The sequence below is a fragment of the Lygodium microphyllum genome, chromosome 2, assembly GCF_053477565.2.
Source record: "Lygodium microphyllum isolate KBCC chromosome 2, Lygodium_microphyllum_v1.1.10, whole genome shotgun sequence".
Classification (NCBI taxonomy): domain Eukaryota; kingdom Viridiplantae; phylum Streptophyta; class Polypodiopsida; order Schizaeales; family Lygodiaceae; genus Lygodium; species Lygodium microphyllum.
In genome coordinates, this window is record NC_141136.1 from 71,163,248 (window position 1) to 71,181,153 (window position 17,906).

At 40.6% G+C, this 17,906-nt stretch overlaps 1 protein-coding gene across 3 annotated transcripts in view; it reads left to right on the top strand.

Moving 5' to 3' along the window:
• The window catches only part of LOC148039878 (DET1 complexing ubiquitin ligase), a 71,702-nt gene extending 56,692 nt beyond the window's left edge, over window positions 1–15,010 (top strand). For all 3 annotated transcript variants that reach the window (XM_087694999.1, XM_087694989.1, XM_087694978.1), the window contains exon 5: window positions 14,470–15,010. In XM_087694999.1, coding sequence (XP_087551125.1) covers window positions 14,470–14,607 — 138 coding nt within the window. In that variant the 3' untranslated portion in view covers window positions 14,608–15,010. The remainder of the gene's footprint in view (window positions 1–14,469) is intronic.
• The last annotated feature ends 2,896 nt before the right edge of the window (window positions 15,011–17,906 follow it).

A 17,906-nucleotide genomic window follows, 5' to 3' on the forward strand; every position in this document is an offset into this window, starting at 1 on the left:
CACAAAGACTAGCTCTCCACAATATCTGCAGGATACTCTTTACAAGAGCACTGACTCTGATACCATGCGAAGGAAACTGCTAGAGTTTGCAATGAGGACACACAAAGTGTACGACCATGACAGAAAGAAAAAGAGATAGACACAGAGACAGAGGCCAAAACTCAAACCCTAAACACAAAACTCAAAACTCAAACCCTAAACGCAAAACCCAAAACTCAAACACAAACAGAAGAAGGGAGAGAGAGAACACAACTCTAAAGTGAATGAATGCTGTAAATGAATGTAAGAGTGTACGGTGTGCTCAAGGGCAGAGCAATGTCGGAGTGTGACGTCCACCGAAGACGGATCCCAAGTCTTTGACCACCAGTCGGAGTGTAGGAGTGCTGAATAGTGAATGGTAGCAGGCTGGTCACCAAAACGCAGCAGCTTGGAGGCTGGAAACTGGTAAACGCAGCAGTGTACCACCGATCGGAGGCTGGAAACTATGCACAGTCTGCTGTAAACAGCAGGCTGAAACAGTGTCTGAGAGTGTCAGGGCCTGTAGTGCTGAAAACGCAGGTTGACTGACCCTTGAGATGATGGACAGTAGGCTGAACAGCAGTCTGGGACAGTCTAGAGCAGTCGCCAGCAGCTGAGAGCAGTCGCCAGCAGCAATGGACAGGCTGAAGATAATGTGGCTGCAGTCGATGATGGCTGGACAGCAGATGGATGCGGGCTACAACAGCAGTAGAGGGTGTGTGGGCTGGTGTAACCTGCAAACAAGGATGATGGTTGAATGGGGCAAGCCTAACTATTTATAGATGTGGAAGGGCGCCCCAAAAATTAGGGTTTCCACTAAACTCTCTCGAACCGCTCCCCGTTTTAGGGTTTCCACTGAACTCTCTCGAACCGCTCCTTGTTTTAGGGTTTTACTCTAAAAGAGTGTTTTTAGTGTGTTTTGGGGCTGTTTAAGAGACTAATCAGCAAGTAATGCATATTTTAGCTCAACAAAGGGAAATGAAGCCTGTAAGGCTCGTGCTCCTGCCAATCGGTTGCGATAACAATCCATGTAGAAGAATCCTTAATACAAACGGTTTCATTGGTGAAGACAACTTGGGTACCAAGCCTAGTAAGGTGATAAACCGAGAGGAGTGAAAAGCCCAAATCTAGAACATAAAGGGCCGGTAAAAGGGAGCTCAATGCACGGTTGGGAAACAAAGGCAAAGTGCCAACACCACAAATAGGCTCCGATACAATGTCACCAACAGTGACAAAACCCTAAAAAGGGCATAGATCTTGCAACAAATCATGTGGAGGAGTCATATGACTAGAAGCTTCACTATTAACTAGCCAAGGCCTCTCAGAAGATGAGGTAACCACTAAAGATGACTCCTCCAAGTCAACCAAATGTTTTAGCTCCATCCTTTACTCTCAGAGGAAGGTGAGGGTACTTCTTTCCCTTCCCACAATATGGGCATCTAGGCTTCTTTGAGTTGGAGTTTGAGCTTAATGAACTCTCATGTCGTTTAGCCTTTGACTTTACTTTATTCTTCTTTTTCCCTCTCAAACTTGCGACAAAGATTGTGGTGGATGTTGAGCTAAAAATGCATTAGCTTTACTTAAATATTCCCAAAACATCCTTAATTAAGGAAGAAACCTTGTTTATTAAAAAAAAAAGGGTTTCTAGAGAGTGTATAAATCCCATAAGCACAAACCCACTTGGGAGGGCCCAAATTTTCTATAAATAGGTATGTTGCCCTCCATTCAGCCTTAATCTCGCTTTTGTAGATTTCAAGCATTTCAGCTTGCTGCCCACACCTCGGATGCAGAGGACGTCGCGGTCCAAGCTGGCCATTGTTATCTACAATAGTTTGGCGCCTGTTTTCAGCCTACCACATTGTTTGAAGCTGATTTTAGCATGCCGATTGTTGTTGCTAGTTTTTCTTGCATTTTTAGTCTTTCTTTCTTCTGCAGCCTGCGTTTGCTGTTTTCTCTCTCTTGCAATCTACGTTTTTGGTCGTACTCTCTGCTCCCCTGTGTTTTTAGTATTTCTCTCTCCTCACCTACGTTTTTAGTATTTCTCTCTCTTGCATTGCCGTTTGCATTAGATTCAGCCTTCCTTGATTGCGTTTGCTGGTGTTTGACATTTGGAGGTTGCCTTGCTGTGATTCGGAATCTGCTCGGAGTACGAGACACCCTCTAGCTCATTACCTCTGCTTTGATCCTTTAGATATGGAAGTTCGAGGTACAATATTCATTCACTACATAGTGTGTCTGTTGCATGAGCATTGTATTTTTAATAGTCATATCATTTCATTCATTCTCTATGTTCATTGTCTTTGAGTTACTCTAACCCTAATTGTATTTTTCTATCAATCTGTGCTTTGTCGCACAATGTTATTTGTGTTTCTATCTTAGGGTATTTTCTTCACATGGTATCAAAGTCGAGTTCTTTGAGAGAAACTCAGACCTTGATTTGAAAGCTCTACACAAGAAGCAGACACAACATAAGGGCAGATGGCTTCGAACACTTATTCCGCACCACTTCTCACATTCGAGCTAAATCCATCGAGGAAAGAGTCGGGGTGGGCCTCATAGCTTGCTTTACAAGCTCTCGACATGGCCATACATACATTGGACTACCATGGAGTTCCACGATTTTACCAGATCAGTACAATCGAGTACGATCTCATTTTGATGTATAGAGTCCAACAATAGATAAAAGGTAAGTTTGAATTTCACCCTTTAGATTCAATGCACCGATCTACTGACCATGGAAGAAGGGCGGAATCTCCACTTAGGACAGGCCATCCACAAGTGGAAACTGGCACAGAGTACACTCCATTGCCTTTATACTTATTTTCTCCCAAGCCAAGTATGTCTACCATTTCAGATTCTAACAATGATGATTTTTCTTTTCCTATTGGTATGGATGATTTTCATGATGAAGGATGTGGGTAAAACAATTTTTGGTTTATGATTAATGAGGAAGATAGATATTTCTTTATGAACTTAAGTTTAGGTAAGCAGTTGAAACAAGAAACTATGAGTACTCCTTCCTCTTCTTTTCCTTCAAATACTTTTGTTTTCAAAGGTTAAAATGAAGTAGGTGCATAATCATCATCATTATTTTAATTTAATGCATTTAATGGATAAAAGAAACCCATATTATTTTTCACATCTACACCTATCTCAAATTCATTTAATCTCCCTTCCATCCTATCCTCTTATTCCGCTGCCACATGCTTTTGGCCTCCATTAAGTGCACCACATGTTGCCTCTCATGTAGAATCATATGTATTTTTAGTTACCATACCGGGGGATTCTTCAAACTTATGTGGACCTCATCTCTTTCTTAGTCGAGCGGTGTTCCGGCTTCTCCTCACACACTTTCGAGATCATTGTAGCCTGGGTATTTTCCCCAATCTCTCTTGAGTGTGGATCAGTTGGTGCCACAATTTGCCTCCATGATATTATCTAGTGGACCCTCTGGTCATTATGTTGTGTCCTAGCTGACATTTGGATAGGGCTTACATGTTCGAGTGCCTCCGCATCAATCGGCTCTCATTGGATACTCATAGCCTATTTTTGCCTATCTACCTCTTTCCCCTCCTCCTCCTTATTAGAAACCTCCACTACCACCACCACCACCACCATCTTATCCTCCACATTCATCTTACTTCACATTCCTGACACCTCATGGCTCTACCTCATCTTCCGCCAAGCATGTATTCAATGCCAAGACTCGTCTTAACGGGCTAAATTTTATAACTTGGTCGAACTTCATGAGACATGTCCTTGACTCACAGAATCTATGGGATCTTGTGTAGGGGTTGGAACCCCAACCCAATCGCGCACTTGTTCCATACGAGGTCGTCAGCTCATGGAAAGCTAGGAATGCCTCCGCTATTGTCGACCTGATGCAGGGCTTATTGCCTAAGTTTCATTCTCAGCTTCAATATTTTGACTTAGCGTTAGAGCGATGGATACACTTGACTGACCGCTATGTGGCTCGGGATAGGACCCGTCGAATAAATCTTGATCATGAGCTTTTGAACTTCAAAATCTCTAATCTGGATGACTTAAAAGTCAAGTTGACTGAGAATCGGTGTCTCCTTGCTAAATTCTCCACTACAGGGACTTCTAAGGCCTCTGACGATCCGATCACATTGTTTCTTAACAAGCTACTGCGTAAATACTTGAATTTTGTGCAACAAGTGGTTTCTCTGTCCAATTTACCCACATTTTATGAATTTGAATGTCAGCTATTGCGTTATGCACGGTTGTTCGATTAGTTTGATATGAATAATCCCTCAAAGGGGGCTCTTGTTACTCATTCTCAAAAGGGGCAGCAAGGGAAGGGTTAATCAAATCAAATTTCAAATCAAAATCAAAAGCAAAATCAAAACCAAGCAAGGGAATCATAAGGAAACTTGCAGTCTCAACTCAAACCCAGGTGGTAGAATGTACCTAAGAATAATAGGTATTGTCAACATTGTCAAAAGATTGACCATTTTGATGATGAGTGTTGATCAAAGGCAAGAGGCATAGCACCAAAACCCAAGTCCCTGCCTGTTAGTTGGGCAACCCCCATCAGGAGAGGTAGAGTGATGGCAAGGGACAGTGGAAATGTCAGAATTTCATTGCCACCGGTCAACCATCTCAGTCGATAATGTTCTCAACTCTAGAGGGTTTGTTTGACTGGTTTGCTGAGCCCCATATCGTCTTCGTAGGGATATTCGATGCGAGTCTCATCCACATCTGTGAGTTGCCTCCCGACTAGGTTACCACAGAGGCGCACTTATCATAGCCAAGTACATCAACATGTGTTTGGATTGTGGATAGTGGAGCTACACATCACATGATTCCTATAGAGGACATCTTCCATACCCGAGGCCCTATAGTCGGGGGGTGGGTCCACGTAGGAAACAACTCCTCGGTCAAGATCCAGGCTGAAGGTTGCGTCAGTTTTGCCACTGACAAGGGGTATTTGGCTAGCAAAGTTTTCAGAAATAGTTTAATTGCTTCCACTCTATACATTAACAATGAAGGGGGGGGACTTGCGGATTATCATTCTTTATGTGGATGACATGTTACTCACTGGATCTAAAGAGGATAAAATTGCAGATTTCAAGGTTGAATTGAAACATGCATTTGCTATGTTAGATATGGGCTGTCTACACTATTATTTGGGGATTCAATTCACCCAAAATGGCACCATCATGTCATAGTCAAAGTATGTTGACAAGCTTTTATATAGGTTCAACATGCAAGATTGTAAACATATGTCCACTCCTAGGCTTAAAGTTGTCTATGCATGATGGTGAAGTAATATCTGATGTTGCAATTCACTATTCATCTTTGCAACACGTCCTGACATTCAGTGTATCTTAGGTGAGCAGGTATGTGCATAGCCCACAGACCATACATTGGCAAGCTATTAAGTGGATCTTCAGATATTTGCAAGGTACTTAGTCACATGTATTGTTATTTCCTAAGGGGGGAGACTTGCATCTACGGGCTTATAGTGATTCAAATTGAGCTAGTGATTCAGAAACTAGGCAATCTACTAGTGGACATTGTTTCTTTCTGGGCTGCTCATGCATTTCATGGTTAAGTAAGAAATAACTTGTAGTGGTTACCTTGCCTTGTGAGGTTGAGTATAGGGGAGCCTTCATGGCAACAATGGAACGTGTATGGCTCCACAGATTGTTAGTTGATTTATATATACCATTGGAGGGTCTAACGCCCATTCTTTCTGATAGTCAGAGTACTATTGCAATAGCACGAAATCTTGTGTTTTATGGTCACATGAAACACATTGAGGTGCATTACCATTGTGTTAGAGAGAGATGTTATGGAGGAGAGATCAACTTGATATATGTACCCACACATGAAAATGTTGCAAACATTTTTACCAAAGCATTACCACGTGAGAAGTTTGAGGCTTTTTGAAAGTGCTTGAACTTATTACTCTTTAATGATTGATCAGCCTTGTTCTTCATCACATCGGCATTGCAGGACGGTATTAGAATTTGCGAGTTTTGGGCAGTGCCTATGTAATTCGTGTGGTGTGGATACTTATTAAAGCGTCAATGTAGCGTGTTTGTACCTAATGTCTTTAGACATTAAAGTAGTGACACTAGAGACTAGAGTAAGTTAGCCTAACGTAGTTGGTGGAAGGCTAATTAGATCAACCTATGACCTAAAATAGTCTTGTACTTTCACTCTATCTTTCAGTTCAGCAAGCACACTCTACTCTCTTCTTTTAGTTCACTCACTGTCATTGTCTCTAGTTTCTCTCTCCTCTATAGTATTACACTTATTGTGTTCTTCCTATGTTCGATTGTGAATGCTCTCTTATCTAGGTGCACTTTTTAGCTTCTAGCTAGAGAAGGGTTTTTTTCCCATGTGAACACCGATTAGTTGGTGTGGTACTTAGCACCTTAGGGATTGTACTTTCATATTATTCTCACATAGTGGATGTGACCTTCTAGTACTCTCTTCTCTTGCTATTCACTTGTTCATTGCGATTGTATGTGAGTGTGCATGTGTTGCTAAAGCCTAACCTAAAGTGGTATCAAAGCTATACCTTTTAGTTGCCACCTTGCTTGCGTGCTGCCATAGTTGGCTTTGAGCCTTGAGTTCGACTGCTTTCCTTCTGTGTTTGCGTGCCACTATCAATGCAAGCTCGGCTACTTATTGCACATCTGTACCGGCAGCTTTGCATGCTATCCAGTCTATCACAATTGCTTGTCGACTAGCTACATTGCTCCTGACAGTATGTTTCCTGACTGTGTTGACTAGAAAACGAGAATAGTCAGTGTTGATACTTGTTGGTTTTTCAAATGTGCTGCTTGACTCCTCATGCCTACCGCTTGCCGTGAAAGCTGCTGACAGCTACATGTCAGCTACGCCATATGATATATAGTTGTGATAGTCTTTGCAAAGCTGACGTCTTTGCTAGACAACTTGCGCACATGTTGCTTGTCATTATTTTCCTTTGAAATATTCTCCTCCCAAGCCTTAGTCAACATTAAGTCATTTAAAATTTGGGGATTTTACAACAAGCACAAAATTCTCCCAAATTTCTTCAAGAAATTGGGGCGTTTGCCTAAAAATCTCAACTCTTTGCAAAATTTTGGAGATTTTGTACTTTGTGCTCAAAATTGCTCAATTTTGCACTAAAATTTGGGGCTTTTTTCATTTGAGCTCAAATTTTACCAATTAAAATTTGGGCTTTTGTGAGATTTTCTAAATTTTACCGACATTGAGGCCAATTACATGTTCTACATCGACATTTGCACACATTAGAGCCATTTCAACTGCAAATTCTTCATTGACTCCATCAATTTTTCAAAAGATTGTGAGTTTTTGGTCTTTCTTTGCTTTATTTTTATGTTGCAACTGCATTCGCACTTTGGACAGTGGATGGTTAACCAAACACTAGATATTTCAGCAAGCAATGGTAGGGAAAAATGATTTGCTCAACTTGTTTGAGGACTCATACAAATTGGATGGCACTAATTATCCCATGCAGACATACATGATGAAGCATGTACTTGTTGCCAAGTAGCTTTTGGGTTATGTATGTGGTTTAGAAGTTAGACATGTAGGCCCCGCTACATAGAATGTCAGAGGTTCTTCTAGCTCATCCACTCTCAGCAGTTGATCTTCCGTTCCAACTCCCTCTGCACTTTCCACAGCAGATTAGTTGAAATGGGATGGGCATGATGCCCAAGCTCATGCTTTGATTGCACTTTCATGCAAGAGACATGTCATCTTGCATTTATGGGCATGCATAACATCCAAGGATGCTTGGGAAAAACTTGCTTCATTGTATCAGGTGCACAATGAGACTCATGTGGCCTATTTGTGCAAGTAGCTTGAGATGGAGCACATGACAAAAGGTGTTTCTGTGGATGGATACATTATACATATCAAGGACATTACAAAGCAGCTTGCTAACATTGATGAAATAATTCTTGATGCCTCTTTTGTATCTACAATCTTGGCTGATCTACTTGATACTTATCAGAGCTTTGCCACTACATTTCGTTTACTTGCAAAAGGAGATGCTAATGCATATACATTTGATGCGTTGGTATCACTATTGTTGCAAGAAGAGCAGTCAAGGTGGAATCACTCTAATGTAAGTATGGACAGTTTAAGCATTTTCAGCCAGCCATCAAAACAAAGGGAAGTCATGGCAGCCCTCAAACTCAATGGGAAAAGGCAAAGCCGTTTTTTCTATGGACTCCTCAAGCACCAAGGATGATGGTGCTAATAAAAAGAGGTCAATTATGGCAGGAAGGAGCACGTTATTGAAGAATGCACAAAGAGGATGTCAAGTGAAAAGAAGAAACCATCGGGCATAAGTGTTGCTGACAATTCCACAAATGCGAAGGATGCAACTGCACATTTGGTAAGCTTGGATAGTATTATGCCTTTATTGTGCGTTGTTTGTATGATCCTTTTTCACATGAGCATGGTCTTTCAGTTGTTGAAAATTGCAGCACATGGTATTTTGATAGTGGAGCTTCTAAGCACATAATGTCATTTTGTGACTGTTGAAAAACCCTTCACCCTTCATCCGCAGTTTACGTTTTTGCATTTCTGCGTTTTGTGTTTAGGGTTTGCAGTCCCCAAAAAGGGGTGCCATCCTAGACTGATTGTGCCTATTTATAGGCCATTCTCTCATTCATTCCTCATGGTTGATTCATTCAGTCCGTCACCTCTTCGCTCATGCCTCTCCACTACCCTCACACCCCTTCAGGAGGACATTGCGGCTCGTGGTTTGTGGCTGTCTTCATCATCTTCCTTGTGCTACGGCACCCTTGTTCCCTTGTATCACATTCACTCCATGATTCAAATCTTCATCATTCCATTCATCAGAGTTTCTTCTCTCTTCTCTTCTCTTCTCCATGTTTGCCGAGTTCACTCCGTGTTCCTCCCCGCAAATTCTACTGTCTCGCTGGTACTTTATCTTTTGAGAGTGACTTGTTTGTATCATACGCAAATGCACAAAAGGGGGGATCCGTTGTATGTGCAAACAATGCTTCGTATGTGATTCACGGCGATTTCCATTATTGTGATGGATGGGAAAACCATCATGCTTGAAAAGGTCTTGTATGTGCTAGGTATAAAGAAAAATTTGCTTTCAGTATTAGCCATTGCATGTGCTGGTTTTGTGGTTAAATTTCAAATGGACCGATGCAGTATCTATGACGGTAGTGATGGGGATGCCCTCGTTGTCATTGGTACTTGGTACAATGGATTCTATCAGCTTGATTTATATGAGAGGAGAGCATCAAGGGATGCATTACAAGTTGATGTCCCCATGGTGAATGACACTGAGTTATGGCATGCTTGGTTTGATAATCTTAATTATGGCAGTTTGCTTTGCCTAAAAAGCAAAAGTATGGTGCTTGATCTTCCTCTGTTGAAAGCACCTAATCACAATGAATGTGAAAGTTTATATGCATCGTGTTTCGTTTCCTAAGGGTGGTTCTATACGTGTTAATAAAAAATTATAGCTTGTCCATAGTGATGTTTGTAGGCCCATGCGTGTCAAATCCATTGAAGGATACTTGTACTTTGTTACGTTCATGACATTACTCCTCATTTCTGGAAATATGCTTTTAGGCACAAATCCGAAGTGTTTGCATGCTTTAAAAAATTCTTGGCTTTGGCTGAAAATGGTAGCGAATGCAAGCTGATTACACTTTGTACCGATGGGGTGGGGGATATATGTCATGGTAGTTCAACTCCTTTTTGGCTGAAAGGGGTATTATCCATCAGTGTAGTATGCCTTATACACCTCAATGAAATGGTGTGGTTGAAAGAAAAAATTGCACTTTGATGGAAATAGCATGCTGTCACATAATAAGCTAAAATAGTCCCTAGATAGTTGTTAGATACATTAGGGGCAATAAACAGCTCATTCCTCTTCCTGATAGAACTAGAGCAGCCACTCGTTATGCAGAGGGTAACTTGGTTGCGAAGGCACTTGGTACTACCTGCAATGAGAAACTTGTTTCTTTACGTGATGCTTTACAAGATGAACATTGGACAGCAGCTATGCAATTAGAAATCACCTCTATTCATAAAAATGGCACATGGGAGTTACGTGACTTGCTTGTTGGCAAGCGTGCTATAGGCACAAAGTGGGTTACAAATTAAAATGCAGATTTGATGGTAACATTAACTGCTACAAGGCACACCTTGTTGCCGAAGGGTATGCCCAATAGCATGGGATTGACTATGATGAGACGTGTACACCCACTTTATGTATGACCACCATTCATAGTGTCATTGCTTTGGTTGCTCATTATGATTGGCATGTGTGTAAGTTGGATGTAAATACTATTTTTCTGAATGTTGATCTTCATGAGGAGGTTTATGTAACTTAACCTCTTGGCTTTGTTCAGAAAGGGTCTGAAAGGAAAGTGTGCCATGTATAAGGCCCTCTTTGGTTTAAAGCAGGCACCTAGGGCATGGCATGAGAAGATATATGCATACGTGATTGCTCTTGGCTTCAGTAATCCATGCATTGAATGCTCACTTTATGTCCTCAAAGATGGGAATAGCCCCTTGATTCTCATTCTTTATGTGGATGACATGCTGTTGACTGGACCTCATGAGACACATATTTTGCAATTGTTTCATGCTCGGTGATTTATGCATTTCTGGCAGAGCAAGCAGTCTATAGTGGCCACATCTAGCTATGAAGCTAAATACATGGCATCATTTACAACTACATTGGAATGTGTATGGCCTAGATGTCTTTTGATCGATCTTAGTATGGGACAGCAGTCACCCACTCTTATGTATACTGACAGTTAAGAGTGCCAGGGTAGTTGCGAGGAATCCAATTTTTCATGCTCGCACTAAACACATTGAGGTGCATTATCATTATGTCAGAGAAAGGCTCCATGCAGGGGAGATTGACTTGGTTTATGCCTACATAGGACAACTTGGCAGATGTGTTTACGAAGCTTTCTTTAGAGAGAAGTTTGAAGCCTTTTGCAAGGCTCTAGGCTTGATACCATTTGGGGATTAATCTGCCTATTCCTTGTATACATTCACATCTTTCACTTGAGGGGGTTTGTTACACTTATAGTGTTCCTCTGTTTTGGTGTGAATGCTCCCTTATCCACGGGCACTTTGAATCCACATCTTTCACTCGAGGGGGGTTTGTTATACTTATCGTTTTCCTCCTATGTTCTAGTGTGAATGCTCTCTTATCCAAGGGCACTTTTTACCTTTTAGTTGGAGAAGGGTTTTATCCCCGTGTGAACAGTTGTTAGAGGGTGTGGTACTTAGTGACTGAGGGGTTGTACTTTCATATTGATTCTCACATAATGGATGTGACTTGACAGCACTCTCTTCTCTCTTGCTGTTCATTTATTCACTACGAGTGTGTGTGAGTGCACATGTGCTACTAAACCCTAACCGAACACATAGTTGGTGCATTTCTCACATGATGTTGGATTAGGAGGATTGTTTCAAAGCTACAGTCTCCAATGGAGGGGATTTCAAGGCTTTGATGGGCCAGACTTAAACAAGGAGAAAAAATGATGACAAATCCAAGGAGAAGGGCTCTGCTTGCCACAAGTTTGGCAAGATGGGCCATTGGAAGAAGAATTGCCCAAATAAGGATGAGGAGGATGATAAAAAGAAGATTCCAAGAATGACTCCAATCTGTGCAGTGGCTATTCCAATCTCATCCATGTCTCTTCATTTGGAGATGTTAGAGACATTTTCATCGAAGTATGCAATGTTGATGGTATGGCTTGAGAGTGGATTGTGGACAGTGGCACTTCTTGCTACATGGCTCCATCCAAAGAAGGCATTGAGCACTTATGTATAATGTAAAGCAATGTCTATATTGGAAACAGCTCTTTTGTTCCTATTCGTTGTATTGGTGAGATTCGTGTCATTCTCGATGGGCATGGTGGTGCTTTTACATTGGAAGTCCTCCATGTGTCCCATATTGGCTTTTCGTGTTGTGGATGAGCAAGATTCATTGCCTAGGGCTGATTGTTGTTTTTGATATTGAGTGATTCCAAAATTGTGATGGTCATATAGGAGAGGTGGTGCTAAGGACGTGAGGAGCATGGTGTCCACAAACTGAAGAATGCAACCACTTTTTCTCAGTATGTTCTTTCTTCTTAGTCCTAGATTGCGCTATGGCATGCTCGGTTTGGTCACCTCAACCATGAGTACCTTCAAAAGGCAGCTTGTTGGTAACATGGTTCATGGCTTACAAGAGGTTGGGGTGAGCCAAACCCCATGTGTCTCCTTAATCAAATGGGAGTTGCAATGAGATTACATCCCCAACAAGGCATCTCAACGGGCCAAGATCCCCTTGGAGTTGGTCTTCACAGATTTATGCAACAAGAATCCGTTAGGGGAAGGAGATATCTTATGCTCATTATCGATGATTTTAGTAGAATGATGTGGACTTTGTTTTTGTAGCAAAAGTCATAGGCATTCTCTCTTTGTACAGATTGGCTGATCTATGAAGAAATACAATCTGGGTAGAAGTTGAAGGCCATCAGAGTTGACAAAGTCGGCAAGTTTACCTTGAAGGAAATGGCACGATTTTGTGTGGATAAAGAGAAACATCAAGAGTTTGCCAATACCAAGACTGCATCTGAAAATGGGGTGTTGGAACACAAGAACAGGACAGCGGTGGAGATGGTGAGGACCATGTTGGGGCATTGTAAGGTGCCCTAGGCTCTTTGTATAAAGGCCGCATGACTGTTCATATCCTTAACTAATCCCCAACATCAATAGTTCCATGCATAATGCCATTTGAGGTGCATTTTGGCACCAAACTTGATGCTTCTTATTTCAAGATCGTTGGGTGTGACATGTATGTCCACATTCTGAAAGAGTGAGGAAGATGGATTTGAAAGCCTCAAGGCACTTGTTCGTGGGCTATGACACCTATCCTTAACTGATCCCCAACATCAATAGTTCCGTGCATGATGCCATTTGAGGTGTATTTTCTCACTAAACTTGATGCTTCTTATTTCAAGATCTTTGGGTGTGACATGTATGTCCACATTTGAAGGAGTGAGGAAGATGGATTTGAAAGCCTCAAGGCACTTGTTCGTGGGCTATGACACCTTGTTAGTGGTTTATGGTTTGTACATCCAAAAACTCATGACGTTTATGCCAACAGAGACATATGCTTTGTGGAGATTTCCAGCCTTAGAGGGGGGTGAGGAGCACCCCATTCTTGGTGATCTAGACGAGAGAGATGGTTGCTTTTGCTAGTTTAAGCGGAGCTGCCAAAGATTGAGGCTCTCAAGGAGGATGAGATTACTACCTGCTTTGCGATTGATGGCCAATCCAAATCGAGTTTCAGAGACAGAAGAGCTGCTTTTTTTGGGGGGGGGGGGGTAATTATTGATCTCCTTGGTGGGCATTCTAGACCCTTAGAGATGCAGGTATTGAGGGTGTCCGAGAGGGGAAGTGGCAAGATGTGCCATGATGATCTCATCAGCATTCTGCCCATTTAGGAGAGTTTTTTCATACCAACTATAGGTTGATGACTCCATGCTTTGGCGGTAGGGATCCCACATCAGTTTGAGAGGCCTTATAGTATGACTATTAGTAGAGAGCCATGGAGCAAAAACTCAAATCAAATTGGCGGAATGGAATGTGGGAGATCGTGTCTCAAACAGCTAAATGGAAAGTTACTGGAGTGAAGTGGCAACCTGTGGATAGGGGCCCCACATCAGTTGGAGAAGCCTTACAGTATGACCATTGGCGGAGAGCCATGGAGCAAAACTCAAACACATTGTGCAGAATGCCATGTGGGCTGGTGCCTCAAACAGCTAAATGGAAAGTTATTGAAGTGGCAGCTCTTTGGACAAATACAAGGCCAGTTTGGTGGCCAAGGGTTTTGCTCAGAAACTCGGCATAAGTTTTGATGATACCTTCGCCTCTACTGCACAAAGGGAGATCATTTTGACTCTTCTTGCCCTTTCTAGCAATAGGAGATGGCCAGTTTATGATTGCTCTGTTCAAGACAGAGTGACTCATCAATGATTATTAAATAAAAAGTTCAGATTCCCTAATAGATGGCCTGATATTTTACCCTTGGTAATAGGTTGACATTGTGTTTACATTATGCCTACATGGTATAAGGCCTAATTAAAGATCGGAGAGTATTTATTACTGCTCAATGCAGGTATGATGTGATGTAATTTATGATGTACTAGTGATTGCTGCATGCTACAGGCTATGCAGGGTGCAGTTGATATGCATACTTCAGGATTAAAAATATCTATCTAAAGTAAAGGTTGTGGACCTAGGATGATTAAAATTGTTGCTGTATTAAGTTAGATTGGCACTTACATATGATGGATTTACCCACTTCATATTTTTTGATATGTATCTTTTGCAAAAAGATTTTCTTGTAAATGGTTGTTATCTATTTGTACTCCAACCTTAGCCTTCTATGTACGATTTCAGTTGGGATCAAAAAGGCCAGCACAGGATACTCTCACATCAGAACATGCAAACAAGCAACCTAAACTTGTGAGTGATTGTGGAGGGCCTGCAGAGGATGAACTATCAACAGAGGTGTCTGGTGGAGTCATGCAGAGTTGAACATGTTGGCTGATTTGATCAGATCAAAGGAAAGAGTCGTTCTCCAATTCGGATGTGACTTTATCATGGCCTGCATGATTGTATTTTCTTCTTTGAGATTGTATCTTCACTATTTATCATTCTTTGCAGTGTTCAGTATGTTGTGGAAAATGTATTGCAAGGTGCAAGCATATTGTGCCTGTATGCTTGTATTTTTGATGCAATCCTCTTACAAGGGATAGTACGAAAACAAGGGGACCCAATGGTTAGCTTGAATTAAGGAATAGGCTTGCTTCTTCGATACTAACAAGGAACTTACAATGAATCCAAATTGGACGTTGTATTTTCCTTACCAAGTTGGATAGAATCTACTTGTACTTGCATGCACATACAATATTTTAGATAGATTGTTTATGTTACATTATTCAATTAGACTTGGTAAAAATGTAATTCCTGAATTGATTGCAAATTTAGTAATGGTTTTCTATGAAGAATTTGCTGAGATTGAAATCTTGATGGTAAACAAATCTTGATAAGGGAGATTTTGTCAAATCTTAATGGAAAACCAATGCCATTGATGTATAAGCACTAGAAACGACTCTAAGCTATATCAAGCAAGTAAATTAATGTGTCCCTTAAGGTGCAGGTTCACTTACAAAATTCATAAGTAGTTGCAACAATTAAAACATTAGATAAAACAATCTATCCTTTAGGTCTCAATAATGAGGTTGATTAACATAACCAAGAGGAATGGGATGCAAATAATATCACATAGCAATTGGTACATCACAAAAATACATTGACATTGTAAAATGCAATTAACTTTATATGGGTAGTTGTATGAATGGTCTTATCTAACATGGCTCATTTCTTGTGTGTCCTTTATGAGTGTTATCAGTTTAACAAGTTTCATTGGCTTTACATATGCATGGGAAAATATTAGTATGTATATTCTTGGCTAGTATTAGCAAATGGAGTGCATATCAACTTGGGTCTAGGTTTTCGTCTTCTAAGAAGAAAAAAGAAAGGCATGTAACAATTGTGGAAGGATTGAGAAGTGTAGGAGGGGAAAAGAAGCTGGATTAGGTTTGGATCTTGCACACACACACACACACACACACACACACACACACACACACAGAGAGAGAGAGAGAGAGAGAGAGAGAGAGAGAGAGAGAGAGAGAGAGAGAGAGAGGTTCTTTTGGACACCTCAAAGGCGTATAGAACAAAGACATATCAAAGTTTCAATTACAATCCACTTCAAGGAGCCATTGGCTCAAAAAGAAACCCACGGCAAGTCACCATTAGCATAAAAAAGAAACCCACGACAAGTCACCATTAGCATAAAAAAGAAAACCAACGATTAAATCAATTGAAGTTACGTGATACTTCATGACTTGAAAGTAACTTAATTTTTCTATGATGACTTAGCTACCTTGATGCATTGCTCATTTGTCCCAAACAAAACTTAGTGCTTAGGCTTTTTGAACTTTTGGATGATGATTTTGCCACCTCAATAAATTGCCCATTTACAATCTTTTTTAGATGCCTTAGTCTTGCCAATTTCGTTTGGTTGTGCTTTGAGTTGTATTGGTGTAAGTTTATCTGTGATCCATTGTTTGGTTCTCTTGAAACATTTTGATTGTTTTAATACTTTAACTTTATCTTCCATGTTTTCGAACACTAGAGTTTCTTAGTTATTTCCTTGCTTGGTGACTTGCCATGGTACCGTGCACTCGAAGCATTTTTCTTTCAATATTGGCCTTTGGTCTCTAGACCATATGATTATGAGCATTTTTATCACTTTTCATGAGCTAGTTTTTCATGTTTTTTCACGCCATCCCTCCAAGAGGACATCTATATGTGTATGAAATGTAGTTTTCTTTTATGATATAGCTTCATTAACTATTGAAAAGATGGTGTTTGGTATACCTTGATTTACTTTCTTATTTGTTTTTTTAAAATGTACTTGATCTTTCTTCTTTCTTATTTTCATTTCCTTTTATACTCTTGTTGTGTTGGGTGGCAAGGTGCATGTGCATAGTCGCTTGTGTGTCAATACACTAATAGTATCTGCACTGCACACTACATGCGATGGATGCCCATCATTGTCACTTCATTCTTTAATCTTTTAGTGACATTTGAATAAAGGAAAGATTGGTTACACATTGTGATTGTTTAAGTTTTCACATCTTGAGTTTCTCTCTTGCTTTCTTATTTTATCCTCCATAGCTCACACCTCTCTTGCTTTCGCTTGCTCGTACTTTCACTTAGGTTTTTATCTTCAATTGGTATTAGTGGCTTCTTTGTGAGCTCGAGCTCAATCCGGCATTGCTTCAGCTCTAATTTGAGTTATTTATGGCAGGGTTTTACCATTGATAGCCATAGCTCCACCTCTTGAGGTTTATATTAAGCTCTCATTGCCTTAGAACTTCAAGACCTACTCGGGCTATCTCAAGGTATTTTTGAGCTTACATTGAGCTTATTTTAGGGAGTATTTAGCTCAGTATTTAGGATTGAAAATACAAAAACCTTTTTTCAATTGTGGCAATTTTCAAGCACTTGTGCTTGCTCAACTACTCCCCGGCATTGGTCAAAGGCTTTGGTATTGCTTACTACTCTCGGCATTGATAATTAGTTTTGAGTCATTGAGCTTCATCTATTAACTGTATAAACATGATAGCATGTTGTCATAAAATAGGGACAACCATATCTTCAATGTTTCTTGAGATGCGTGTATATCTATGTTTTGTGGTTGGATACTTGGGGGATCATATGCCATTAGTTTGAGATGCTATTGGACTGATTTGAGCACTCTTTTCGCTTAGTTTTCTCATAGATATCAATGATGTCATAATAGGATTGAATGTTATTTGTTTGAAAAATATCATGCTGTTAGCTTATGTGATGTTCATTTGATGCTAGACACTTGGGGAATGTTTAGCCAATGCATTGGAATGCTTTTGGACAGATTTGAGTTCATATTTGGCTCAATTTTATTATCATTTTGATTGCTGTAATAAGCAAGAGTGAAGGCTTTTTTATTAGTGAAAGCATATGCCTAGTGCTTGTTGATGCTTTCCTTTGGGATGATGCTTCGATTGAGCTCACTTTTACTCAGTCTTGACTGCCATTTTAGTGCTGTACATACAGATGTGTTAGTAGGACAAACAAGCTTTTAATAGGGTCAATTTATGCCTGCCTAATGCTCTTTTATGCTATTCGAGCATTCTATCAGATGGATTGGTGTATGGCATTGAAGCTCTATACTTGGTTATGCTATTGAATGCATTTGAGCTTTGATTTGAGCTTAGGACATT